The sequence below is a fragment of the Elephantulus edwardii genome, unplaced genomic scaffold (assembly GCF_000299155.1).
Source record: "Elephantulus edwardii isolate Elephantulus edwardi_28Jun2011 unplaced genomic scaffold, EleEdw1.0 scaffold00133, whole genome shotgun sequence".
NCBI lineage: Eukaryota > Metazoa > Chordata > Mammalia > Macroscelidea > Macroscelididae > Elephantulus > Elephantulus edwardii.
In genome coordinates this window covers 5,908,572-5,934,713 of record NW_006399883.1, presented here as the reverse complement: position 1 = coordinate 5,934,713, position 26,142 = coordinate 5,908,572, and the positions used below count along the sequence as shown (strand labels likewise).

At 45.2% G+C, this 26,142-nt stretch overlaps 2 protein-coding genes across 2 annotated transcripts in view; one reads left to right on the top strand and one right to left on the bottom strand.

Annotated features, from left to right (window-relative positions):
* MCM3AP (minichromosome maintenance complex component 3 associated protein) overlaps positions 1–19,601 on the bottom strand; it is a 33,596-nt gene extending 13,995 nt beyond the window's left edge. Inside the window, exons 1-17 of the mRNA XM_006893924.1 lie at positions 18,383–19,601; positions 17,969–18,192; positions 14,656–14,734; positions 14,274–14,418; positions 12,182–12,372; positions 10,337–10,476; positions 7,865–8,062; positions 6,952–7,220; positions 5,968–6,130; positions 5,106–5,266; positions 4,514–4,755; positions 4,037–4,242; positions 3,001–3,101; positions 1,850–1,981; positions 1,543–1,656; positions 804–956; positions 349–546 (exon numbers count right to left, since the gene is read on the bottom strand). Of these exons, the coding sequence (XP_006893986.1) occupies positions 349–546; positions 804–956; positions 1,543–1,656; positions 1,850–1,981; positions 3,001–3,101; positions 4,037–4,242; positions 4,514–4,755; positions 5,106–5,266; positions 5,968–6,130; positions 6,952–7,220; positions 7,865–8,062; positions 10,337–10,476; positions 12,182–12,372; positions 14,274–14,418; positions 14,656–14,734; positions 17,969–18,192; positions 18,383–19,601 (3,935 nt within the window). The remainder of the gene's footprint in view (positions 1–348; positions 547–803; positions 957–1,542; positions 1,657–1,849; positions 1,982–3,000; positions 3,102–4,036; positions 4,243–4,513; positions 4,756–5,105; positions 5,267–5,967; positions 6,131–6,951; positions 7,221–7,864; positions 8,063–10,336; positions 10,477–12,181; positions 12,373–14,273; positions 14,419–14,655; positions 14,735–17,968; positions 18,193–18,382) is intronic.
* Positions 19,602–21,148: 1,547 nt separating this feature from the next.
* Positions 21,149–25,529, top strand: YBEY (ybeY metallopeptidase (putative)). Its single transcript, XM_006893923.1, has 4 exons — positions 21,149–21,367; positions 23,172–23,303; positions 23,591–23,659; positions 25,443–25,529. The coding sequence occupies exons 1-4, from the start codon at positions 21,158–21,160 to the stop codon at positions 25,527–25,529; spliced, it is 498 nt and encodes a 165-aa protein (XP_006893985.1). The 5' UTR covers positions 21,149–21,157.
* The last annotated feature ends 613 nt before the right edge of the window (positions 25,530–26,142 follow it).

Below are 26,142 nucleotides of genomic sequence, written 5' to 3'. Positions count from 1 at the left end.
GTTTTAGGACATAGAGCACATTACATGTGAGCCAGGAGCCAGGCTCCCAAGGACCCACAGCCCAAGACTAAAGGGAAGGCCAACCTCAAATACACAGCCTGTGGAGTGTCACGATACAAAGACCCCACATGCTGTTATCTCAACACACATGGTCACTTATGTTCCTGCTAAGTTGGGGCAGAAGACTGAGGGACCTGAGGGGGCTAGAGTAGGGCGGACTTGAAGTTAGAAGACAGTAAGATCTAGGAAAGCAGATCTGGGGAAGGAGACCAAAAGGTCCTTGAAAGAGGCAGGGAAGGGCATCTTTAGGGGCAGGAGACCTAGAAGTGCTTCATGTGAGACTCTGACCTGGTGCAGGAGATACCCAGCTTGCCAGCGTGGCCCAAGTTCAGGAGGCCTTGAGCCAAGTTCTCTGCAGTGATGGGGCACTCAGCACTTGGAATCAGTGCCCTCAGCTGGTCAGCTATGTCCATTCCACAGGGGGCTGCAGGGAAGGCACGCATCTGGCGCCTCAGCTTCTTTCGGGCTACAACAGCATCCCTCCATCTGAGGACACATGAACCAGTGTTATTCCTTCTAAGGTCCCCTCAGGCCAAATGCAGGCCTTCCTAGCAAAATATTTAGTTCGACAGGTTGTATAAATATCTACATGTGCGCTCTGTGTACTTGTGGGTATATGAGGGATTCTACTGTAAAACAGTGAACCACATCACTGCCTGGAGACAATGTTAGCTCACAGTCATTAAATATGGCAGAAAATCTGCTGAATGTGTGTGGATTTCACCTAGAGACACCAAACTCACCGCTGTAGATATTTGCAGAAGCACTGAAGCTCCTGAAGGGTCTCCTTTGCTGTTTGGAAAGTTTCTTCCTCCAAGAACAAGTCCATTAAGTAGGCACAGACGTCCTCACTGCAGCGGTCCAGCCGAGCCCTCTGGTCGGCCTCCACTGCACATCTGGGGGGGGGTCAGGGGGAGCGGCAGTGAGCACAGGGAGACCTCACCAGGCCACACACCACAGTCGTGATGACACAGAGTCAGAGTCACTCACGGCTTTAATAGCTAAATGCAATGAAATCTCCTCAAGAAACAGTTTAAGATTTTTCATTTCTACTTAAACCATAGAGATCTGGAATAATGGAAGGGGGAAAAAAATAAATAAAATGGTTCAGGAAACTAAACTGCAGGTTCAGTTTAGGGCTTAAACAGTTAAGAAATAAGTCTCTGTCTTAACAATTGCACAATTTAAATCTTAAAAGGTCGACAGTCACTACTGACATCATATGGGCACGGAGGCTGCAGGTGTAAGTGTGACACCACCCACATTCCCTGGAGTGGCACTTGAGCTTGTACAAGGATGTGGGACTGGGGACACAGACACACACACACTCAGTTAGCCAACTGGTATGCTGTCTACCAAGTGTAGCTAAAACCCAGCTACCCTGAAATGCCTGTGGGCCCGCAAGGAAGGGGCCAGGCAGCCCATCCCTCAGTCTAGGGGACCTCCACCACCCACGCCAGCCTGGCCCTCAGTGCCACTCACTTCAGCTCCTGGGCTGCAGTCTCGCTGACACAGTCTATCACCACTTGGTCTGTTAGCTCCACAGCCAAAACATGGCTCATCTGAGTTAAAAACAACTCTCTCTCCTGTTTCAACCTGAAGTCAGAATACAAAAAGCAAAAGGGTAACATCTGAGTCTGAAAGTTGAGGTCATCAGACTTTTGATGTTGTCAGTGGGGGTTGTGTAACCAGGCCCATCCCTTTGCTCCACAGAGCACCAGGTATCCTGGGGGGCACAGAGGTCTCCATCATGGGTCTCCTGTCCTTCCTGTCTCCACCCCACACTCACCTCTCCTGCTCCGCCCGACGTCGCTCCTCCTGGGCCTGTGCCTGCGCCTCACTCACACCCTCCGCTGCCACAGCCCTCAGGATGTCCTCCGTGGCAGCCGCCAGAAGCTCCTCCGCAGCCGAAACGGATACACTGCATAGACAAGAAGCAACACTCAACAGCTGATGGCCAAGGCCCAAGCAGCCAGTCAATGAGGCACAAAGCAGCAGAGGGCACTGCCGGCTTTTAAACACAGGAAGTGAACACAGGGGGCCAGGCTCGTTTTCCTTCCATCAGAGTCTAATTTGGACACAGCAACTCCCAGCCTTGGAGGAGGTGACCCTTTGAGACTCACACTCACCAAAGTGTGAGAGCACACCCTCCCTCTAGGTTATTTAATATGCAAGGAGTTTTGTGAGACATGTAGAACCTTTAAGGAACCATGACTTCATAAATCACATTTACTAGCTTTACAAAATTGCTTGAGAGCTCTGAAATATTCTAAGAGCTGAAGCACTGAAATACGGTTTATAGTGTCCACAGAAATTTCATTATTATGTAAAAAGTGCACAACTTTAAAGGGGGTCAAATACATCAAATTACAAACCTAGTCTTAACCTAAGATCAAATAAGAGAGTATGCTTTTCAATTTCCTAAGAACTAACCTAATTTTAGGCCTTAACTATATTTTTGTGTACCATCCATCGAGTCAGAACTGAACCATAGCTGACCCTCCAGGGGATTTTAGAGGCAGTTAATTGAACGGGAAGCGCCCACCCTTCTCCCACAGAGCAGCTAGTGGCCTCAAACCATGTGCCTTCGGGATCGCAGCACAGCTTCTTGACAGTAGGCCACCAGAGCTCCCTGACACTTTAACTACATTTTAAAATTCCAAGTTTAAGGAAAGTAAATTTTAATTTGATCAAGCAACTGTGCCTCAAAAAACATACACACATGGAATTTCCATGCCAAGAGAAACTATGAGGTCAGAAACACAAGAGGTGATGCCAACCCAGACAACAGATCATACTGAGAGCCAGACAGGGTCATGGAAATCAGTCATGAGCTGAGATCTGTACAAGCAGGCTGAGAAGTCTCTCCGGGGCAGAGAGAACTTTCTAAGAGAAGACGGGGCTGGGGCACAAGCAGAAGTGTCCCAGCCCAGCACGCACCTGAGGGCCGTGGCTGCATACGCTGCTCCAACACCACCAACCTCCTCACAGTCCCTCTCAAGAACATCGTGGATGATCTCATCTACCACCTGTGCAATGTCCTAAGGAGAGACAAAAAGACACAGCGTCAGGAGATGGGGCCTCAGTGTATACCAGTAACGGGACACCAGCACCACATAACCTCTGGCTGATCAAAAAGCATGAGTCACAGAAGGTCAGACAATTGACTCACAGCCTAGAGAACAGAGGCCTTCAATCATATAAGAAAAATAAGTCCCTGCAGGACAACATTGCTGTGCAAGGCTGTACACATGCACCAACGTGCTGATTTGGGGCCCCCTAGACAGAAAGCACGACCCCACCCAGGGGCTGTGCTGCTGGGAGGTCCCCACACAGGAGCTGAAGCCCCTACTAGCTTCCAGGCTGCCTCTGAAATAGAGAGATGATGTCTGATTACAACCTACACTGAAGACACACAGTGCCCATCCAACTCCTCTGGTTGCCCATGCCAAGCAGTTAACATGGGTCATGTGAACACCAGGGACCCTAGCTCACAGCCTACTCACTCTCTGGCTTTTCTGCCGAGACAGGCACCAATGGGGTAATAGTCAGATCAGACTAGTGAGCGCTCAAGACAGGACCTCCTGAGTGCTGCTGTGGTCACTGCAGAGATGGAATGGACTTGAGTGACCAGTGGGGTGACCCTGCTCCTGTCAGCGGAGAATCTGCAGGTGGGTTACTCCTTGCACCCTCTCCATAACTGCATTATGCAGCCTCACCTCATGGGAAGGAAGGAACACATGTTCACACTTTATCTGTAAAATTTCTCTGCTCACTTCAAAGTTTCAGAAAAAGACCATAATTGTCACAGCCAAAATCAAGTCCTCTCTCTCAGAGCCTTGGCAGATGGAAACCACAAGAGTGTCATGTGTGATAAGACCCTGAGACATAGAAAGAGGCTGATCACAGGCACCCAAATGGACGGTGCCCATTAAGCAGGGCCGCAGTCTGCAAAGGTGATCCAGAAGGTTCTTACCGCATCAGAATACACGGGTGCCATCCTTGGTGGAAGTAGCTCTGGCTGCATGGGGGGCTGGAAGAGGCTAGGTGGTGCCACAGCTGCTGATGGGGCTGGAACATGAGGCAAAGACATGGGCAAGGTGGTGTGGGCCAGAGGCTGTGGGAGCAATCCAGGGAGGGGCACGGCGGGCTCTGCAGCATGCTCCTCTCCTCTCACGCCACCTGGAAGCAGCAAAGAAATGCAGAACTCAAACACAAGGACGATGCCCAGCAGGCAGGTCAGCCAGGCTACCAGACTATCACCCAAGTTATTCACCCCCACCACGCCCCCAGGCATTCATGTCTGCAGGGGGGAGGGCTTCACAGCCAATCAGCACCTCCAGTCTCACAGTCTCCATCACTGAGCCATGTTTACACACATCACTCTTGAAACACTTTAAAGGTCCCAGGGAATCTGTAATGTGTGACCCCAATACGATCATGCCCTGCTTACCAGTAGTCTCCACACCAGGTCTCTGGGAGCTGGTGGCTGACTCTGTGATCAGATTCTCCCCAATATACTTATTCTGGGAGTTGAAACTGCACACAGGTGTGTGGCAGGGGACAGGGGGCAGAGGTCCCCCATTCACGGTCTCCCCCACTGACACCACCAGCTTCTGGGTGATGAATACCGACTTCTTGGCCTTAAATAAGCCTTCTGGTTCCAAGAACGACGACCGGTTCAGTTCAACGCAGCTACCCAAGTCGGGAAGGGGGTATAAAAAGAATCACATGCATGTTAGCCATGAGAAGACGCCTCTATATGTGTCCGTCAACAACGCCAGCAGATGGTCCCGCCCACCACTGTCACCCCACAATGATAGGAGGTGCAATGCAGCCTAGGCTGCCCACGCGACAAAGGCCTCAAGGCTCTTGCTCTAGAGCACCAGGTCCCTGTGGAGCACAAAAGCCACTCGGGCTGCAGTGACAACAGGCTGGAGGGCGGCTCCCTGAAGGACATGAGGTTTGAAGAAACCCTGACACAGGCCTAGCCAGGTCCACAACTCCCCCAGGAAAAGTGAATCATCTGCACCACTAGTACTCACCCATCAGAAACAGAGAGGCCATGGTAGCTGAGGAAGTCAGCCGCCTCGTCGCCATCTTGGAAGAGCAGCATGCGTACCACACTGTCCAAGGGGAAGGCAGTGGACCGCTGCGTGCTCACCGTGTAGGCCATGTTGAGCGCCCTAAGCGCATCTTTGCGGATCTGGAGGGAGAAGCCAGTCTGATTCACACACCTGTCCAATTGTGTGGCACTTAAACAAACTGGCTCCATGAAATGGGGTAGCCTCTTCCCTATCACCATACCTCCCTTCCCCACCCTCTGCTCTCCCTCCCCCACTCCACAATCTTGAACCATAAGGGCCCTTTGCAAGTAAACCAAGCTCTCCTCACTCCCCAGAAGTGGGGATAACAGAGGTGGGCAGGGACAGTGGGCAGGGCTGCTCTGGGATCAGAGACTCTACAGCAGGAGCTGCAGAGCTGCTCCAGAAATGCCAAGCCCACAAGGGTTTACATAGTCTAAACCTCAGTGAGAAATGGATCTTTCTATTATCTGTGTAACTTGCCACAGAGCAGGTGTCAAGATACAAACAGCATCAGCAGGCTCACTTTTAAAACTTTAGGTCAGCATTACTATGATGTTCGAGATTAGATACTGTTTTCTTAGACCACAGAGTGTTGAGCTGAAGTTACAGTATCTTAAAAAGACTGAGCTTATCTGACTATAATGTCATTATTTTCCAAACACTGCCAACTGCTCAGTAGTAGTAGCGAGCATGAACCCTGGTGCAGGAGCCACAGGGTACACAAGGACAATGCTCCCAGGCAGAGAAGCACCTAACCACATGTTAAGGTAAGGGAAGAGTCTACTTTCCTGCAATTTTAGAGAATACCTGCATTACTCACCTGATTAAAGTAACTATGTAAAAGACAAGCATTCAGGTAAGATGAAGACTGGACCAGTTTGAAAAATCTCACGAAGTTGTTACTGTTCAGTGCAGCAAAGGCCTGAACGGCAAATTTCACCTCCGAGGAGTTTCTAACAGCAGCGGGGAACTGTTGTACTTCTCTGTTAATTAAAGATATGAGAAGGGCTTAAAATAGTACTAGGATGGCTATGAAAAGAAAGCAATCGGTTTGGAAAGGATATGAAGAAATTAGAGCCCTTGTCCACCACTATTAAGATTGTAAAATAGTATAGCTGCCACAGAAAACAGCTCAGTGGTTCCTCAAAAAGTTAACATGCAGAATTACTGTGTCATCTAGGAATCCCTAGCTCAGAAAATATAGGAATTCAAATTGACACTTATACAGTATGTTCACTGCTACACTAGACATAATAACAAAAGGTGCAAAGAGCCTAAATATCCATCCACAGATGAATTGGATAAACACCATGGGGAAAAGATGGGCAGTCTCCTCCTATAAATCCTGCAGAGATTTACAGTCTTGGAGATCAGATAGAGGGTCACTATAAATTAGAACTGATCTGATGGCACTGAATGTGGTTTCGTTTGACACATACAATAAACTACTATGAATCTTAAAAACAGGAATGCGTAGCATAATAAGCCAGACACACAAGGATAAATACTGCAAGCCCTGCTCACATTACATGAAATACCAAGAAAAGAAAAATGTAGAAAAACAAAAGTAGGTTAGTGCTTATGAGGGCCTAGGGGGAGGGACATTTAGGGGTCATTGAGATTCTATTCAGGGTGATGGATAAAATCTAGAAATGGTTCTGTAGGAGGGAGGAGCCCTTTACCATCACCCAGCATTTACCAGCAAAGAGAACTCAGCTCCATCAGCGACACTGACCTTAAAAAGCATTCTGCTGTATAACCTCGTCTTTGAACACCCTAGGCTAGCCTCTCCCTGAAAACTCACCTTAAGATATCCCCTTTGTTGAGGTTGTGTAGCACATTGTAGCCCTGGAACTCTGCCTCACCGGCACAAGAGATGCCTTTGTTCCTCAGGTCCTGGTACATCTCCTTCAGACTCTGGAGGCACTTGGTCATATTCTCATTATTGATCTTAGCATCGAAGGAGGACATGGGCTCCTCACACATGAAGTGAGCACAATGGATATGGAACCGTGTGCATTTCTCAATCAGGGACACCATCAGGGGGTCGCACAGGTGCTGCTGTGTGATGTCCTGGCCACAAGTAATGAGGAAGGTTACGTATGTGCACACAATTCACAGGTATCTTGTACAAATAACAAACACAGCACATACACATACACAGCACGTACACGTGCAAGCACACACTCCTCACATACGCATGCAGGCGTACCTCATCCATGTACAGACTGGACAGACACCTAATATGCTGTACACTCACTAATTACACACATAGATGTTCCTCATGCACAATAGGTACATGAACTCTACACATATGCACCTTGTATGCATACTGACTCCAAGTATACATATGCACATATTCTCATGCAGACAGAATTAACCATTAGAAAAATCATGATTAATACCTGAATTTCCATTTGAAACAAAGTTTCTTTAATGCATTTTAATAGAACCTACTAATGATTCTAAAATATAGGATTTATTACAGATGAAACACATTGTTATTGTTGCTGTCAACACACATCAATAGCTAATGGTTTTGGTTTGTTTTCCAAGGCATCTCTGGATGAGCTCAAACCACAAACATTTCAGCAAGTAGTTGAGTGCTTAGCTATCCAAACCACCCAGTGACTCCTCAGATGAAGCTTCAATGAGAGAAAAAGAACAGAACTACCAACTTCTGTTAAGAATCTAAACACATGTTGGTGTCTCCTGACCTTCCGAATGCCCCGTGTCCGGTTCCACACGAAGTCGTACCAGTCACACAGGCTGCTCTCCTTCTGGTCCATGATCTGGTTCACCAGGTAGTCCATGGTCCTGTTCAGCACTGCTGAGGGCCGCAGCTCATGTGGCAGGGGCTCCTCCTGATCCGCTGAGGACCGGCTGTACTCCTTTATGGCTGCTGCGTGGTTCACCTGAGCGGTTGGGGTGGAGACACAGCTGCTCATGGACTGATCCTAGTCAGCATGCAGCACAGCCACTCACTAGTTGTTTAAAATGCTTTTCTCCACTGGCACAGCCTACACCAGGCTTAGATCATATAGTACCATTAACAACCTCATCAACACACACTGTTGTTATTGTTGTTAGGTGCCACTGAGTCAAATATGACTCATAGTAACCCTACGAGCAAACAAATGATCTATGATCTGAACCCTGTCCTGTCCTGAGCCATCCTCACCATCTCTGATATACCTGAGCTCATTGCTGCAGTCACTGTGTTAATCTATTTCGATGAAGGTCTTTCTCTCACTGACACTCCACCTTCCAAGCAAGGAATAGCCTCTCCTAGCAACATGTCCAAAATATGAGAGACAAAGCTTTACCATGGTCCTCCAGTCAATTTGTACCGGCAGCACCCAACTATACACAGCACCATACACCTGCCACAGCTATCCGCATATGAATCAGTGGCAGCTGTGTGAGAGGGTACCAGAGACAAGGCTTCACAACAGCCCTCAGGACACGAACCATCAATATTCAAGAATATTCCAGAATGCAGTCTAAAATTTGAGACAACATAAACTGAGAAAGTATTACTGGTAGGCAGGACAAGGAATTAAAGTGAGAGTTGATAAGTCACGATGGAAGAGGAGTGCAGGTGAGGCAACCTATGTGGCTGCAAAGTGCTGAAAGTGACAGTTAAGATTTTTGAATGCTCCACAAGTTTGACAACCCCAATCCCAAGGTCCATCAGCATAAGCCAGAAATTCAATGAAGACTACAGTGAGGACCACGGAGGCGACTTCAGAAAAAAATGGGGTGCTGGCATGTCTGAATAAGGTGACTTCACACCTATTCAAAACTCCACTTATGTTAGGCTAAGATTCAGTCCTCCTTTTCTAAAGAAAATTATCCAGGGCCTTTCCTTCTTAGTAAATTACTATTCAAATTATAAAACTGTAATCTGAATAGTACCATAAAAAACCTAAAAATTAAGAATCAGATTTCTTTAAAGTAGGTAATTGCTTAATGTTTTTTTTTGTTTTTTTAAATACAACACATACAAACTTTATAAGCAAAGAAGTAGAAAAATTTTAAAAATAAATAATTAACATATGACTATATAAAAATATCACTCAAACTCACTCTGTGGAGTTGGTTGTGACACACTACTTAATGCTTTTAAAGGATAATTTAAGTAGTTAATCTTGGTTAGAAAATAGAAATGATAATGTTAACAAAACCCTGAAACAGCAAAGAACTTGATAGTCAAAACAGATACATACATATTCCAAATCTATGCTTTGTCCTCCTTACTCCAAAATTTAATATTTCTGAGTGAGAGTTTTTAATAGTATCTTTGCTGGTTTGCTTTTAAGAAATGTAACTAAATAGGAAGGCAGGTCTCAGCTATAAAGACTTAACTGTTTGAAATACACAGAACTAAAAAATTCAGACCTTATCTTGCAAAATAAATTCGCTATCTTAACTGCTCAATCAATCAGTAGATGAACTGTGTAAGCCATTATCTCTTGACCTTACTCTTCTCAAAGGTCACTTCTTAACCAGATAAAATCTGTTTTCACATTGCAAAGACTCCCAACAGATACATTCTGATCTACAGCCAATCACAAGACCCCCACATCAAAACATCTACATGCATGCTTAAGAAACATTCGTCAAGTTGCCTTAGTCAACTTATCAGAAAATAAGAAATTCATGACAGGTTAGGAATTGGAGTCAAAGAAAGTTTGTGACCTGACAACTCTTTCTAAAATTTCCTTCCTGCCCTTCTTTGATGGAAAACCATTTACTCTTGTTTCCTTTACCATATAAAAACTGCTCCCCTTCCAACAGAAATCACATGTATCTTTTTGCAGGAAACCATGTACCTATGCACCTATGTTTCACAAACATAACAGTTCTGTCAATAAACAAATTTGAAATTAATTTCTCATGAAGTGGTAGCCCAGTGTTTTCACTAAGACAGGATGAATTAAGTCTTTTCATTAAGACAGGATCTAACTAAGTAAAGCAGGGGCCTAGCTGGGCCAGATCAGCTGTCCAAAAGCAGCGTGGGGACTGCATCTCCCCTGTACAAAGAGGCTGGAGATCAGCAGCCCCTGAAATCGGTAAATAAACACCACCAGCAGAGAGAAGTCCAGTTCCCCCGTATGTCATGTCCAGCCCTGGGACACATGCCCCAAAGATGGTATAAAGAAGACTGGTTAATCTCGAGGCCTTACCTGGTCTGTCCCAGGGATCACTTCAAACACACTCAGCTGGCTCCTGGTCTCCCGCATGTACCGCTCCTTCTCAGGACACATATCTGGGCACGTTCCAACAAAAGTCCTTGCTTTGTCCAAATCAGTCCTCTTCACCCGAGCTAGACAGTACCAAGAAGAGCATAAATACCACTGCCAGTCAGCCATTAGACCCTACCTTACCTGACTTTTCATAACAGGAGTAAGAGGAAAACTAAAAACAATGGCATTCACACAAATTACAAAAGACAAGAAAAAAATATCTCTAAAGCACTGGCTTCAGAATAATGGGAGTGGTTTCCACTTCAATGGGTATGGGGTCAGAGAGACCTCAAAGGTTATGTCCTCCCCAAATATGGCTCTCCACTAGCCCCAGAACTCATACAGACTCCAGATGGAGATAGGGTGCCCTCAGTTATAGCCAGAAGCACTAGAGGGTTTCATAAATGCTAAAAAGATCTCCATGATACTGTAGTACATAGGATGTAAAGGGGAGCTCTGATGGCCTAGTGGCAAGAAGCTGCACTGCAATCCCAGAGATATGCAGTTTGAATCCACCAGATGCTCTGCAGGAGAAGGAGGGGCCATCTCCTCCTGTACCAGTCAGATCCAATTTGACGGTACACACACAGAGAAAAAAATAAATAAATAAATAAAATTTTAAAAAAGTAAACATTCAAAGCACATGAGCAAGTATAAAATGGTTTCAGTATCGCATCATTGTTAAATGTAACATACTCACTGCTGTCACCACTTTCTAATGTAATACTTCTTATCCTCACTGCCATGGAGTCAGAGTTGACTCACAGCTTACCCTTCCACAGGGCTTGACATTCTTAAGGCATAAAAAATGCCCAGAATGGAGAATCTCCACACCACTACCTTCAGAGACCAAGCTCCTCTTCCTACAGGCATCACCACCCACGTAAGCAAACATACATAATACACTCACACACACTCTGTACAAACGGCAGTACATTACAAACTTTCAGCACTTTATCTCCTCATCTGCTCATGAAAAAATCCCCATTCTTGTTTAAGACAGGTTAGGATCCCAATATGTGCTTACAAGCAAATCTAACCCAGTCCCCACTGAATGACATCCCAGAGTTTACCACCTTTTCCATCACAAACAGTCCTATATAGAAATTACTTATCATGTGTAACTGTGTCTGCAGGATAAACCTCTGGAAGGAGACGGCCACTGAAAGCCTGGGTTTTCCAGTTTGGCATGTCTGCCCCACCTTCCCGCGGGCAAGCCAGGAGGCTGGATGCTGCTTCCCCAGTGGACTCCAACTTCTTAGTCTCTGAAAATCCTCTCGCCCTATGTGGCTCCTTATGCTTCCTTCTCTGCAACGGTTTTGTGACCTTGTCCGCTTTGCTGTTGTTAGTGATGTACTTCCCATTCTGTGACTGGCTTGTTTTTTCTATGCCAGGGAAACTGTTCTTTGTGCTAAAAGGTAAATTTCTCCTCTGGCCTGATCTCTTTATGAATCTATGGTCACTCTTTCAAATAGAAATTATTTTTTTACATTTGCTTTCTGTCAAGGAAATTGCCTCTTAAATTTATCGTAGATCACTAGCTTATAGTCTTTATTAAAAAATAAAAATAAAAATAAAATTCTAAATATATGCACCATATTCCTGCTTACGCTCACCTGAGACAGACCAGTGAGGCCTGGGCTCCACGTTGCAGCCCGATGACAGAGCAGCCCTGTTGAGAAGAGGTCACTGCCTCCCACAGCTTCCCAGGAGACTATTCCATCACATCAGAGCCAGCAAAAAGGCATGTCTGATCCTAAGCATGTGACACGGTGATGACATTACCTTGCCTCATGATCCTGTCCCTTTGGTTCAGCAAGCGGTACTTTTCCTCAGAGGTCTCAGCCACAGTGCCCACCAGGGGACTGAGGGAAGATATGCAGGGTCCGAGGCCCTCGGAATCCTCAGAGCCAGAATCAAAGGAGTCGCCTTCAAAGTGAGGGGGCTTTAGGATACTAGGCTTCTTCACTGGAGAGCTGTGAAGAGCGAGCACAGGTAAGGGCTTCACGTTGCTGAGGTATTTATTTCCCACCACAGCCACCTTTTCCACTGCCCAATGCTGGTCTGAACTGAGAAACTACTAACTTTGAGATGAAAAGAACTAGGTAAAGCTGGGATGAGCACACAAAAGTATGACATTGTCAACTGTTTTTTTAAATTCTTAAATGCTTCATAATCTTAAACAGTGAAATATACACACTTGAAAAAGTAAAATTATCATAAATAGGTGTTTATCTCAAAGGAAGGAAATTTAGTCTTATGCCCACCTATTTTTTTTGTTTTGTTTTTAAATCGTTTTTTTATTTTATTGTATACTGTTGAACTGGATCCAAATGGCATAGGAAGAGATTGCCCCTCCTTCTCCAGGAGAGCATCGGGTGGATTCGAATTTTGGGGCTGCAGTGCAGCCTCTTTACTACTAGGCCACCAGAGCTCCCTTGCCCACCTATTTTCAATCAGGTAGAATATTCTAGATGGCACTGGTCATTCTGTCTCAGCTTCCCTTTTCCCTTTTATTTGCCTTTTAATATTCTGTGATCCCAAGTGGCAAAGGAGATAGAAGACTAGAGAAAAATAAAAGAAAAACAACTAAAATGCTTATCATAAAATGCACAAAGAAAAACAGTACACTGGCCAAAAGACATGACGAAGGATTCAACAGGAGGCTTGTCATTTAGCCTTCTGTAAATAGGCAGCTTCGGGCCAAAGATCTCAGAAGCCAAGAGGGGAGACTGGTGAGCACTATCAGACAGGACAACTAAGGGAGAAGCAGCTAGCGTGGAAATCATAACAGAGCCAGCCTCTAAGAGACAGAGCTGCCCCACTGAGTGAACACTAACCAACACACTTAGTAGAACAATTACTACAGTCATCAGCCACTGTTGATAGACTTGTATTTTAAACATATGGCATCATGGCAAAATACACAGAAGCTCAAGGTACTCCCACATCCACCCCAGTTAGCTCCCTTGTGCACAGAACTGTAAGAAAGGAGCTCTCAAAATGCAGTCAGTGATGAAGACTTGTTGGGATGAGGGAGAGGAGAGAGGGAAGGCTAGCCCCCGGCCCTAAATGAAAGCCCTCCAGTAACTAGGCCTCGGTAGAAAAATGGAACAAGACAAGCATCAGTGGTTCTCCATCCTCCTCCACGGTCAGTGCGGTATAGAATGAGGAAAAAATCATTTATGCAAATATTTGCGCTCTAAGACCACCAGTGCCATCAACCCAGGTTCAAGCCCCATTATAGCCTTTGTGCGGGCCTAAGAGGGAAGGGGTCAGTCGTTCCTTCTCCCCCCACTATACTACACCCCTGGGTATTGGTTGAGGGAGTAGCTCTGAGGACCTAATCATAGCATTTGTTTGGGGTGAAGCCAACTTGCTCTCTGGAGTCAAGGATTTTGAAGCTCCACGTCACATACTTTGGGCACATTGCCAAGAGGGACCAGTTTTGGAAAAGGACACGATGCTTGGGAGGGTGGAGGGATAGTGGAGGATAGGAAGCCCCCAGATGAAATGGATTCAGTGGACACAGTGACTAGGATAGTGGCAGGTGTGTTGGAAACAGTAAGACAGGCTCAGGATAGGACAGGGTTCAGAGATAGGGTCATTTGGAGCCTCAGGTGACTCATTGGCACATAAGAAGAACAAGAGCATATCATCCTATCCCACCAGCAATCCAAGTTCTCCACTTTTCCTGCCCACATGATCCTCTGCCCTCTCAGGTCTGAGCACACTGTTCTGTGCTCTACCCAAGCTGTGGATATGTCAATGGACAAGAGGCAGGAATCACTTCTCCTTACCCACTTCACTGGGATTAGAAGTCCAGGACCCTTATGCCACACAGACACCCTTGACAACAGGGAGCGTTGGGTCTCACCTTTTACTCAGGCCACTGCTGGCTGCCACCCTGCCCACGGGCTTGCGCAAGGGCGAATGCTGGGAGGGCACGTCTTCTGGGCCCAGCTTCACTTCACCTTCACTTGGCTGCTTCTCTTTGAGGGCAAAGAGTTTCTTGTTAGGACCTAATGACACAGAAGTTAGAGTGCTCAATATTACAGATTACCTTGCATCAGACTTCTAATAAGCTTTTATTTCTAAGAAAGTAACATCCCTGAGATTAAGAAAGACCTCCTCCAAGAAGTCACTATAAAAAACCAAGAATCTCTTCCTGGCATTTGGTAGAAGGGCAAAGGAAGGGATGCTCTTTAGAGGCCCTAGGGCCTACATACAGAATATGCAAAGAATAACTGAAAACTCACTTATTTTCTTCTTATGCCAGAAGATAGCCATGTCTTTATGTAGACCTTTCCCCCTCTTCCTTGCCAGAGCCGCAGATGACTGTAAGACAATGTCACACCATGAGTGAGGGCATCAGGACACCAACGGAAATAAGCATAAACTCACATGCGGTGAGCAGACAGCTCACTCGCTTCTCCTCTGCCTGCTGCTGACAGAATGACAGAAGTTGTTGACAGAATGGTGAACAACAAGACACCATTCTGCCCAACAGAAGCGGACGCTCCATCCCTTCCGCTGGCACAGCACTTCATACAGTCACTGCTGCCTCACCAGACTCACACACGCATCTCTTCTTTCCTTTTTGAAACTAAGCTAACTCACCATGATGAAATCACAGACTCAGCCATCCTGGCATCTGAAAATGATTCCCATCTGACCACACAGACAGAACTAGAAAGCTCTCTAAGTGCATGGGGTTTCATCTATCACAAAACACACAAAACCAACAACACATGACTATCCCTACAGACATGTTTCTAAGACCACACTAAGGGACCACAGAGAAACAGGAGACAGACGCAGTGCTGAGCAGGGTAACATTTCACTGTTTCAATGAGTTTTTTTATAACAACTGTAGTCATACACCAATTAACTAGAAAGAAAAAAAAATTCTAAACTGGAAGAATAAGCATCTTGTAACAGTTTTAAAAAACCCTATACCAAACTTTTTAAAAGATGACGGATTATATTCATCACTAAACACTAAAATTCCCCATGACACAGATAAACACTATCTAGACAGACAAAAGAAAGCTCAGAGACTGAAAACCAGCTGTGTCTCTGCATGTACAAAGCATATATACGGATGGAGCATCAAAAAAGTGCTGCTGAGATCTCTAAATAATGTAACCAGAAAAAATAAAGTAGAAGCCTTATCTCAGGCCATATTAGAAAACAAATCCCATGTACCTTCACTGAGGATTTTAAGCAAAAGGGGACCTAAAAATGGTTAACAATACCTTAAGAATATTTTGGAAGAAAATTATTTTCTCAGACTAAATTATACACCTAAATAAAGCCAAACGTATCAACACTGAGTGTAACTCCAACTTCTAGCAATGCCATAGAACAGAGAAGAACTGGTCCATGGCTACAAATCTCTACGGAAGCAGCCAACTGCATCTATATCCCTTGAAGTGGCTCACTGGATCAATGCATCGACTTCTGAGTTAGCAGGAGAGTAGTGCTTAAACACTGTAATGCCAGGGCACTGTAAATATTAAATATTGGTAGAATGGAAAAAAAGAAAATAAACAATCTGACAGGATTGGAAAAGGCAAAAAATGGTTCAATTGTAGAGCCACCCTTACATTTCTTGTGAACTGGCTGTCCTATGTTATTAAGCTAGCACTCAGCTAAATGAAACGATCAGTGGTTCAAACCTACCAGCAGTCTGCCAGGACAAAGATGTGGCAGTCTGCTTTCATAAAGACTACAGACAGCCTCAGACTGTAACAATGGACTTCAGTAAGTATGGAGGAGATTATGAGGATGGTAGACGACGGGCCAAGGTGGGGTGGTTCCCCCCCCACCTTATCTATTTTATTGAGATATTAATCTCATCATACATGGTCTAAGAGTACACAAATCATAAATGAAGTATAATCAGATGCATTCAAATATCGCAGTCAATGATGTCATGCTTTCCTGTGTTCTTACTGATATAAAACCACATCCATACCTCAGGGACCACCAAACTATTCAGCAGAGCTTCCTTAACTGAGAGCTGTTTGAAATGACCAGTTTGAGCACTACTGTTTTTTCAGGCTCTGAATAGCTGTAGGGATCTCAGGAAGGATTGGAGGAGCCAGCTCCATCTTGGCATAGTGCCAAAACATGGCCACTGGAGGCTTCGAGCAAGTCACAGCAGTGTTTACCATTGTCAGGGCCTCCTCCACCAAGTTATGGACAAACTGGACCACGGGTCTAGGACTCCAAGTCTGACATGGGGCAAGGTTTTGATCTGTTATTCATAAGGTCACTATGAGTTGTAGTTTCAACAGCACCTAACAATGACAACAGCCTTGAAAATCCTATCTGGTAGATCTACTCTGCCTCCCAGGGTCACCGTGAACTGAAACTAGTTTAATGGCAATGAGGTTTGGGTGAATTTTCTGAACACTGAGTCCTGGCAAGGATCCTGAGCTTTTGACAAATGACTCTAAGTTATCACATAAACAACAAGATATTCAAATACATTCTCTATATTCTCGCAAGCAAATAACTGACACCCATCAGCACCATGTCAATTTTAATTCCTAACATCCCTAAGAACAACAACTGTTCTTAAGGTCTCCAAGACTGTAATCTTATTAAAGCCTCTTTCTCCCTCATATCACCAATTCTGTGGTTAACAGTTCCACACATAATCACTGTGCCACCACGGCTCCTGATAGATGATGTTATGGACTGAATTCTCTCCCAAAAATGTGTCAACTTGGCTGAGCCGTCATTCTCAATGGACTGGCAGTTATAATGTAATTACTTTTGTTGTTGTTGTTATATACCATCAAGCCACGTGAGACTCACAGCGACCCTATGCACAACAGCTCTGAAGATTGCACTATCCTGAGCCAGTCTCACTGACTCAGTAACTGTTACATAATTACATAATCATCACCCAAGATGTGCTCTGACATAATCAGCCAAACTGATATGATAAAGAGGGATTGGGAGGGGATGCAATCTACTCAGGCCACAGCTCTGGTCAGCTGTGAGGGAATTAGGGTGTTGTTATCAAGTCCTTTATCAAGTGGATCCCTACACATAACTAAGCCAGAGGATTTCCAAATGCATCACCACTGCACCATTAAGGACCCTTAGGACTGAATGGAATCCAATAAAAAAGGACTCTCCTTGGTGTGTGACTTACTTAGGCAAAAAAAAAAAGAGGCAAAAGGAGAGAAAAATGAGCAGGAAGAGTGGAACCATGCATGGCCAAGCAAGAGCCAACAGTGGAGCACATCCTTTGGACTCACAGTCCCCTAGACCCAGGGGAAGATAAATGCCGTTACTCCTGAAGACCTCCAAGGGATGCCAAGCCCACAGAAGCTGAAAGGATATAAAGCAAGCAAGACATGCCCTAGGGCTGGCATCCTGAACTCGGACCCCCAGCCTCCTAAATAAACTGTGAAATAATTGTGACAGCCATCTACTTGGAATACTTCCGTCACAGCTGCACTAGATAAAAAGAAACTGACAGGATTTAAAAAAAAGTTTAATTATGACAAAGCTTACATCTACGGTAACACAAGTCAAGTTGGGGGTACTTACGTGATCAAAAAAGTATACCACAGCAAGCTTTTTGCTGCGCCTAGTGTAGACGCGCTGCACTTTGGCTATTTTGTTAAAGTAGTTCTCCAGGATGGTTCTGTCATTGAGATAATCAGGGATGTTCTTGCACTGGATGGCTGTTAATTCTGCAGAGGGCAAGCCCCCAAGATTGTTGGCACTTTCACTTCTTTTACTTGGACGCACAGGAGTTCCTCTTAGAGGATCTAGGGGATCAGAAAATATCAGATGCAAAGTTGTCAATCCACAGGAGCCAAAAACTGCAAAAATAAGCCACTTTCACGGGCTTAAAATGTGCTGTATTTCCCATAAGACATCAGAATGCCTAACATGTCCAAGGAAACTGATTAATCTGTCAGCAAGAAACTTTCTGTGCTCTACTTTTTAAGAGCTCACCTTCTTTCTTCTCTCTCTCCACTTCTTCATCTTTCTTCACACCAGAAAGCCAGGAAAGCGCCAAGACAGACTGACTCCCACCTGGCACAGCCATGTGTTCACTGTCCTCAGACTCGACACAGCTTGTTTCCTTTTTCGGTTCCTTGGTGCCCTGGCGGCTTATCTCTTTATTGCTCTTCAAGACATCCTGTAAGGTCCGATCAAAGAGGGTGCCTCCCCGAGGTCGGTTCAGGCGGACTGGCCGCTTCTCTGGAAGGTGGTCGCCCCGGGACAGAGGGTCCGAGTCTTCCCCTGTATCCCGGTCATGTCTCCTTGGGGAGCGATCCTGGTCCTCTTTCCTTTTCAGCCCTTTCATGAGACCAGGAATAGGGTCCATCTGGGAGACAGTTTCCTCGCATCCTTGTCTGACACTGGTTTTGCCTCCTGAGAAGGGGTCACTCAAAGACCCTGATGATACAGCGAAGCTAGTGAAGCTGCTATTTGAGCTTCCAAACAGTGATTTAGGAGCTCTCTTCTCTTCATCAACATTTTGGTTCGACAAAGCAGGCGCAAAGGCAGATGATGATGCATTATTACTAGTAACTGGTTTCGAAAAGATGAAATTTGAATTGTTAGGTGAGCTACTTGTCACCTGAGGAAAAGAAAAAGGGGCTAGTCCTCCAGATCCACTACTAATTGGGCGGGAAAATGTAAAAAATCCTGAAGAAATTTGGCTCTGAGTTTTTTCTGGTTCAGATTCAGCCCCTAGTATTGGTCTGAACACTGCATTTTCCAGAGGCTTAAAGCTGAATTCTGTTTTTCCCAAGCCAGAGCTTGCTCTTTCTCCAGCTTCTGGTCCAAAATGAGAACCACTCGGAAAAACTCCAAGATTGGGGGGTGATTTAAAACTAAATCCTGGGTTTCCAGCCACAGATGAACTTGAAGACGCAGTGGTAGATGCAAAGGTTGAAGTGTGATCAAGTCCAGAAAAGACGCCAACATTTGAAGTTTGAGAAAATCCTAATGTTTGTGCTGAAGAGGAATGAGTTACTCCTGAAGATACTGGAAAGCTGGATACTTGTGAAAATCCTGAGCTCTGTCCAGTGTTGTTTTGTCCAAAAAGAGAAGGTTGACCAAATCTGAATGATGGCTTAGCATTAAACACTCCTAAGGAATTACTAGAAGATGCTGAAAACACACCAGACTGCTGCTGTCCGCTGAAAGGATTAGAAGGGTTCATTTTCTGATCCAATTATTTAAAATTAATAGCTAGTGTGTGCACAAAATTTGTCCTCTTCTTTAAGTGGTCTGTTGAGTTGGGGAGCTTCTTTTCATCTTCAAAGTAAGCTGAAAGATAAAAATTCATTTTATCATCCACCACAGCCATGTTCTCTGTTTGAAGACTGAAACAGAAAGAAACCAGCTGGCATACACTATGAATAATTCATTAGAATAAAGGTAAAGGAAAGAGCTGAGCACTCTTCTGTGAGGCAGTGGATGTTGTTTTTTTTGAGGGCAGGGTTAAAATAAACTGTCAGTGCTGAAGTTTAAAGTGGGATCCATTAGGATTTTTTAGTTTAAATACTTTTACCGAATTCGTAAATTTCAATTTACAAACAACCTCAAACAATAATGACAATATGATTGCCACTACCCTTTCCAAGGTAAAGGCAGGGGTTCTCCTTCTTCCCAACCGCCAAAATCTAAAAATTACAATGTAACATTATTAGAACATTACTGTTTCAGTATTTCCTTCTACGTACTTTCTCTCTATATAGCTAGAACACAATTCTTTTCTCAGGAACGGAACTATTTTGGGTGAGATTTTTCATTGTCAAAGTTTCGTCTTGGTTTTGTTTTTTTCTTAATACCCTGGAGATCACACTGGGAAGAGGTTGCTCAGCGGAGATGCTGGCTCTAGGTTGGAAGGGCTGGTAAATGGGAGGGGCACTCTTACCAAACAGGTCCCCCCCAAATCGCCACAAGTCGAGGCCGCGCCCCGATCCCGGCTCCCCGATCAGAACTCCGTTGCCCAGTCTTGCTGCGACCGTTCACAGCCCCGCCCGCTCCGTTAGCAACGAAGGCGGGGGCGGAAGCTGGGCCCGCAGCGGCCCGATTCTCCTCCGGCGCGGAGCTCACAATCAGGATGCAGGGACCCGATGTCTCCGCTCCGGCGCCGACCAAGCGCAAGCGCATGCGCAAGGAGGGGGTGCGGCCGCCGGAGCCGTCGCTTCCCTCTGTGGGGCGGGCAGAAAATGCTGCGGACTAACTTCCGGTCCGTTCTGTTCCTGGTCCGCCGCGCTCCTGTTACCTCTTCGAAGCGGCCGAGACGACTTCTGATGGAACTGGCTTAGCTTCCTCTGCTTGCCTGCCTGCTGCCTCTGCCTGGCCTAGGGGTCCCGACCTTGAGACGCTGGTACGAGCGTGAGCGGTTCTTGTCCTCAGATTGCCGGCAGAACCTGCGCTCCACGTTGTGCCTTGGGGGGGAGAGGGGGGTCAGAACTCAACCGAATCCTCCCTTCCTCGACCTTTATCACCTCTTTCCTCCCCCTATCTCCCTGTTGTCTCCTCTCCTGCACCATCAGACTCATCCCCAGTCCAATCCCCTTTTATACCATCGTTTTTTCAAACTGCGAATTAACGTGACATCCTAAAGAATTCTACCAAATAAAGTGATCTATGTGTGCATGTGTTTACAGAATTTATTACCACTTTCGGGTACTAATTCGCCCTCTTTTAAACTTTTGACTGCAGATCTCTTCCCAAACGATTTTCTTGGCGCTGGTAGTACTTGAGATGAGTTTGGTACTTAGAAATCTACAGTGCGTCGTCCCCATTAGGAGAGTCCCGCTGCGCAAGAAGATTGAGATTTTGAGAAGCGTATTAGGAGTGCAGAAGTTTGACCTGGGAGTCATCTGTGTTGACAACAAGCATATTCAGCACATTAATAGAATCTACAGAAAGAAAAATGTTCCAACTGATGTGCTTTCGTTTCCATTTCATGAGGTAAAAAATACTTCACTCTTGTCTAACTTACCTTCTAGAGTAAATTTTTAAACATGAATGGTATTTTGCATTACAATTTTTTAAACTCAAGAAGATTTTAAGGTAATGGGTGTGATTTTTAATTCTGAAATCATTCCAGTTCGTACAAAAGTAAAGAGAACAGTATGCGCAACCCCACTCATCAGTGCGAATTCCCAGAAGAAACATTTCAGCTCATGGAGGAAGGAAAAGGAAAGGTGATTGAAAGTTCATGGAGTTTCCAGAGGCTGGTTGTTTAGGAAGTGGATGCCACTCCTGCTTCCAAGCTCTTAGGTTTAGGTAGTGTTATAAAGTGATTTGAAGTTTGTATAACATGATTCAGCAAGTCTGAACAGAAAACAAATTATTGAAGTGATCATATGGGAATTTAAAGTCTTGAATATGTCTATGGATTGAAAAATCGGAGTACTGAAAAGAAAATAGGCTGGGGTAAGTATTTCCAATAAATAAGGTGTGAAAGCTACCAGATTCTTACTGTGTGTCTATCAAGTCAATTACAAGTCATTTAATGTTAGTGACTTAATGTTAACATCAGCCAAGGCCTCACATGTTGTTAGCAGCAGCATAAATGGGAGCAACTTTTTGAAATCAGAGAAAATTTTTTTGAAAGTTTAAAAGCAATATACTTAATATGTTTAAATATGCATTTAAAACATGTTTAGTGAGAGAAGAAGGCTTGGATAGGGTGGGTAGAAAATGTGGACCAAAACTTAATGATGACTAGATGGTCTGATAGAGACTGGTGGAACCCCCAAGTCTATGGCCCTTAGTTGCCTGCAAACCTAGACCAAAACTCATCCCTGTGTCTGAGCTTTCAGAGTAACAATAGCCAGAGTAATAAGGTGAATATTAGAGAGGCACTTTTTCCTTAAAACAAACAACCATACAAGGTCAGAGAAACTTAGGAAGGCAGGAGGGGATAAAATAGGATTGATGGAGACAAGAATCCTTGAGGAAGAGGGAAAAGTATAGTTGCATTGGGTATTGTCATTAGTGTAATGTAGTTGAATGGAATACAAATTTCCTAAGTTGTCACACAAATGATAATTTTAAAAATTAATTTATATATACACAGAGAGAGAGACCTATGAGAGCTGGAATTTGACAGAATTGATTTGTTTTTCTGGTTCTCCAAAGTTTTCTGCTGTAACTTGTGACTTCTACAAATTTTACTGTTTTATACACTTTAAGCCACTAGCATCACACTTCCAAAAATGAAAGAATAAAGAACACAAATGTGTGAAAATATTCTGTTGTTTTTCTGTAATAAGAAGAAAAAAAAAAGTAAGCATCCTAAGTACCTATACGTAGAAACAAACTAAACCTGGATGACTGGCTTAGTATGTCTTCCCAGCAGAATGTGATAGTCTTCATGAAGATTTGTTCTGAGGCCAAAATAGCAGGCAGAAGAAACAAAAATACTTCATTGAGTTGATGTGATGTTCTAGCTCTACAAAAGTTGTGAATCTATATAGTTCCACACTGGGGAGGATAACCAATGCAAAGTATTTCTTTGATGAGGCAGAAACATCTTAAGCTGCCGTGTGTCATTCATGGTCAGTGGCTAGGTTGCATTCCATCATCTATAGACCCTTATTTGTACTCTACCTTCGGGACAGCAAACTGTGCAACTCAAAAGAATTCATTCACCTGTCATCAGCTTCTAAGGAGGCAGGGTTTTCCCAAATGAAATCTGTCAGCCTGTGGTTAAGCTAGTGATGTTACTGATGTGCTGTTCTCTAAGTCTGTACTTCTTCATATTCAGAAACTGAAAGCAGGTGACATTCCCCAGCCTGACTTTCCAGATGACTATAACCTAGGAGACATCTTCCTCGGAGTGGAGTATATCTTCCAGCAATGCAAAGAAAATGAAGAAGACTACTATGACATCCTGACTGTAAGTGGGATGCTAACCCGATCTGTTTTGGATAGTGAAGTGGACGCTGATGTCTGTATACACAGTGGTCGCCACACCAGCATCCACGTGTTCTCATGGGGTGCAGGTGCAAAACAAGGATTGTTGGGGGAGAATGAACAGAAGAGGGCAGCAGTCATGCAGCCCACTTCCTTCACTCATGGAAAGAGGAAAGGACCCAAGCTGGACATACAGCGGGAAGTCACTCCTGAAGGGCATGCTGCTTGTCACATTGTTTGTTGAGGCTTTTTTAAATATTACTTTGACAGGTGACAGTCACCCATGGGCTCTGCCATCTGCTGGGATTTACACATGACACAGAAGCCAACTGGCTAAAGGTACAGTCTAGACTTTTCCTCCTGACCCTAACCATGACCTCCTGGCTGCCTCCTGCATTCCCTAGTTTCTACACCTCCAGACTTGGCAGCTTAAGGAAAAGCACCTGTCATAAACACTCACACACTCCTTGCCGTTGAGTCATTGACTCACAGCTGACCCTCCGGCAGGTTTTCAAAGGCTATATATTACGTACATAGGTACCAATTGGCAGCATCAGGATGGATGGTGAAGAGATTGAGATTGTACACAGCTTTAGTTTGCTTGGCTCCATAGTCAACAGTCTTGGCACCAGCAGCCAGGAAATTAAAAGGTGCATTGCCATGGGAAAGTCTGCTGTTAGGGACCTCTCCAAAGTGCTGAAGAGCAGTGGTGTCTCTCTGGAGACTAAGGTGCGTCTGATACAGGCCATGGTCTTCGCAATCACCTGTTATACATCAGAGAGTTGGACAATGACCAAGGAGGATAGAAGGAGAATTGATGCCTTTGAGCTGTGGTGCTGGAGAAGAGTATTGAGAATACCATGGACTGCTAGGAAAACAAACAGGTTTGTCCTGGAGAGGGTTAAACCGGGTGGCTCCTTGGAGGCAAGGATTCTGAGGCTCCATCTAACATACTTTGGACATGTTGTGAGGAGAGACCGGTCCTTGGAGAGGGACATCATGCTTGGGAGGTGGATGGACAGCGCAGGAGAGGAAGGCCCCGTATGAGGTGGATTGATTCAGTCAGTGACTGGAATAATTGGGATGGGAGTGTCAGAGACAGTGCGATTGGCACAGGACAGAGCAGAGTTTAGGGCTGTTGTACATAGGGTCGCTATGAGTCGCAGGCGACTCGACGGCACATAACAACAACAACAACAACAACATATATTATGTAGGAGGAGAATGCCTATCTTTCTCCCTTGGAGTAGCTCATGGATTCACACCACCTGCCTCTGGATTGACAATGCAACTACTAACTAGGCTACCAGAGGCTCAAGATTTTCCCTCCAGGAAGGCCAGGCCCTTGGAGACCCCAATGATTCCTGGTTTCTCATCTTTTCCCTGCTCTTCTCTCGTGAACCCCAAGCTAGACAAATATCCTCTTTCTTCAAGGGGCACTTTCTTTCCACAAATAGGTTCTTTTCATACACTCAGCGCCTACAAATCTGATCCACCTCTGCAAACTCCCTTTCCCACCCTAGGTAAGCCAGCCTACCACCACATCTCCTCCCTGTTTCCCTTCTTCTCACTATGCACAAATGAACCTTTCGAGGACTAGACTTCCTACTCTCCCAGTGCTGCTGTAACAAATATCACAAGTTGGTATTCTCAAAAAAATCAATTTCTTTTTTCAAGTTCTAGAGGTCTAAATTCAAAGTGTGACTGGAGAGGCGCCATCTTCATCGATTGCAGCTCCAGTAGCTACTGCTGTCCTTGGCATTCCTGGTTTTGTAGCTGCATTTTGCACTCCAAAGATGTTCAGTCTTCCTCTTCACCCTGTGTGTCTGTCTGTTATGGTCTTACTATAACTCAGAAGGGTTTACAGTCTACCCCACTAAAGTAGAACCTCACTAGCATCACAAAAGAAACCTTAATCACAACAGGATCCACAAGTACAGGAGCCTTCAATTCAAAACATCTTTTGGGAGAGATGTAATCAGTCCCTGTGAGGGACCAAGCCAGTGATGCCTGGTTAGGGGAGAGAGTGGGATCCTCCTGGGGCTGATGCCTGAAGGAGGGCATGGACCATGGCAGGTGACCCCTTAAGAAGCACTGCAGCAGCGTTCTACTTCTCTTGCAGATGTTCCAGAAGGAGAAGCAGATCCTGGACGAGCTAAACCAACATATGGGGACCAGGCTGCAGCCCCTGAGCAGGGGCCTCTTCTGATATTGACCGTGCAGGGAGAGGCTGCCAGGGTCCAGAGGATCCAACAGGGACAGGGAGAGGGACAGGCAGGTGGAGGTGAACCCTCCCCCTTGGGCCTACCAGGGAGCTCTTGAGATTTCTAGTATTTTCTTAGGCCACTTTGCGGCTGGGTAAGTTGGGGTTAAATCCCTACTGGAACTTGACTACTAAAGTAAGTGAGGTTTGTTTAGTGTCATTGTAATGAGATTGTTTAGAACTGAGAGATGGAGCATATAAATACCTTCCTCTTCTTTGGGTCCTTGTCCAGGGCTCAGGTGTCTGACACTTAGGTGTTTCCCCCTTCCGCCTTGTAACCAGCCCTCCTTTCTCGCCTCCCTATTATCCACCATGACTCCCAAACCTACCTATCCAGGTTGTGGCCTCTCTCCCTGATGAACAGGATCTTGACCTTTGTCCCAGAGCAGGAATCTGCCCATCTTCCTTCCTGTCACCTCCTGTAGGCTCTGCCCAATCCCAACAAGGGAACATGGCCCCAGGGTGAAGAAAATGCTAATGATGCAGCAGTTGAGGTCAGAGAGTAGCTCTTTATCCAGTTTAGGATTCCTGAGACTCACCCTTAAGTGTACTCATCCAT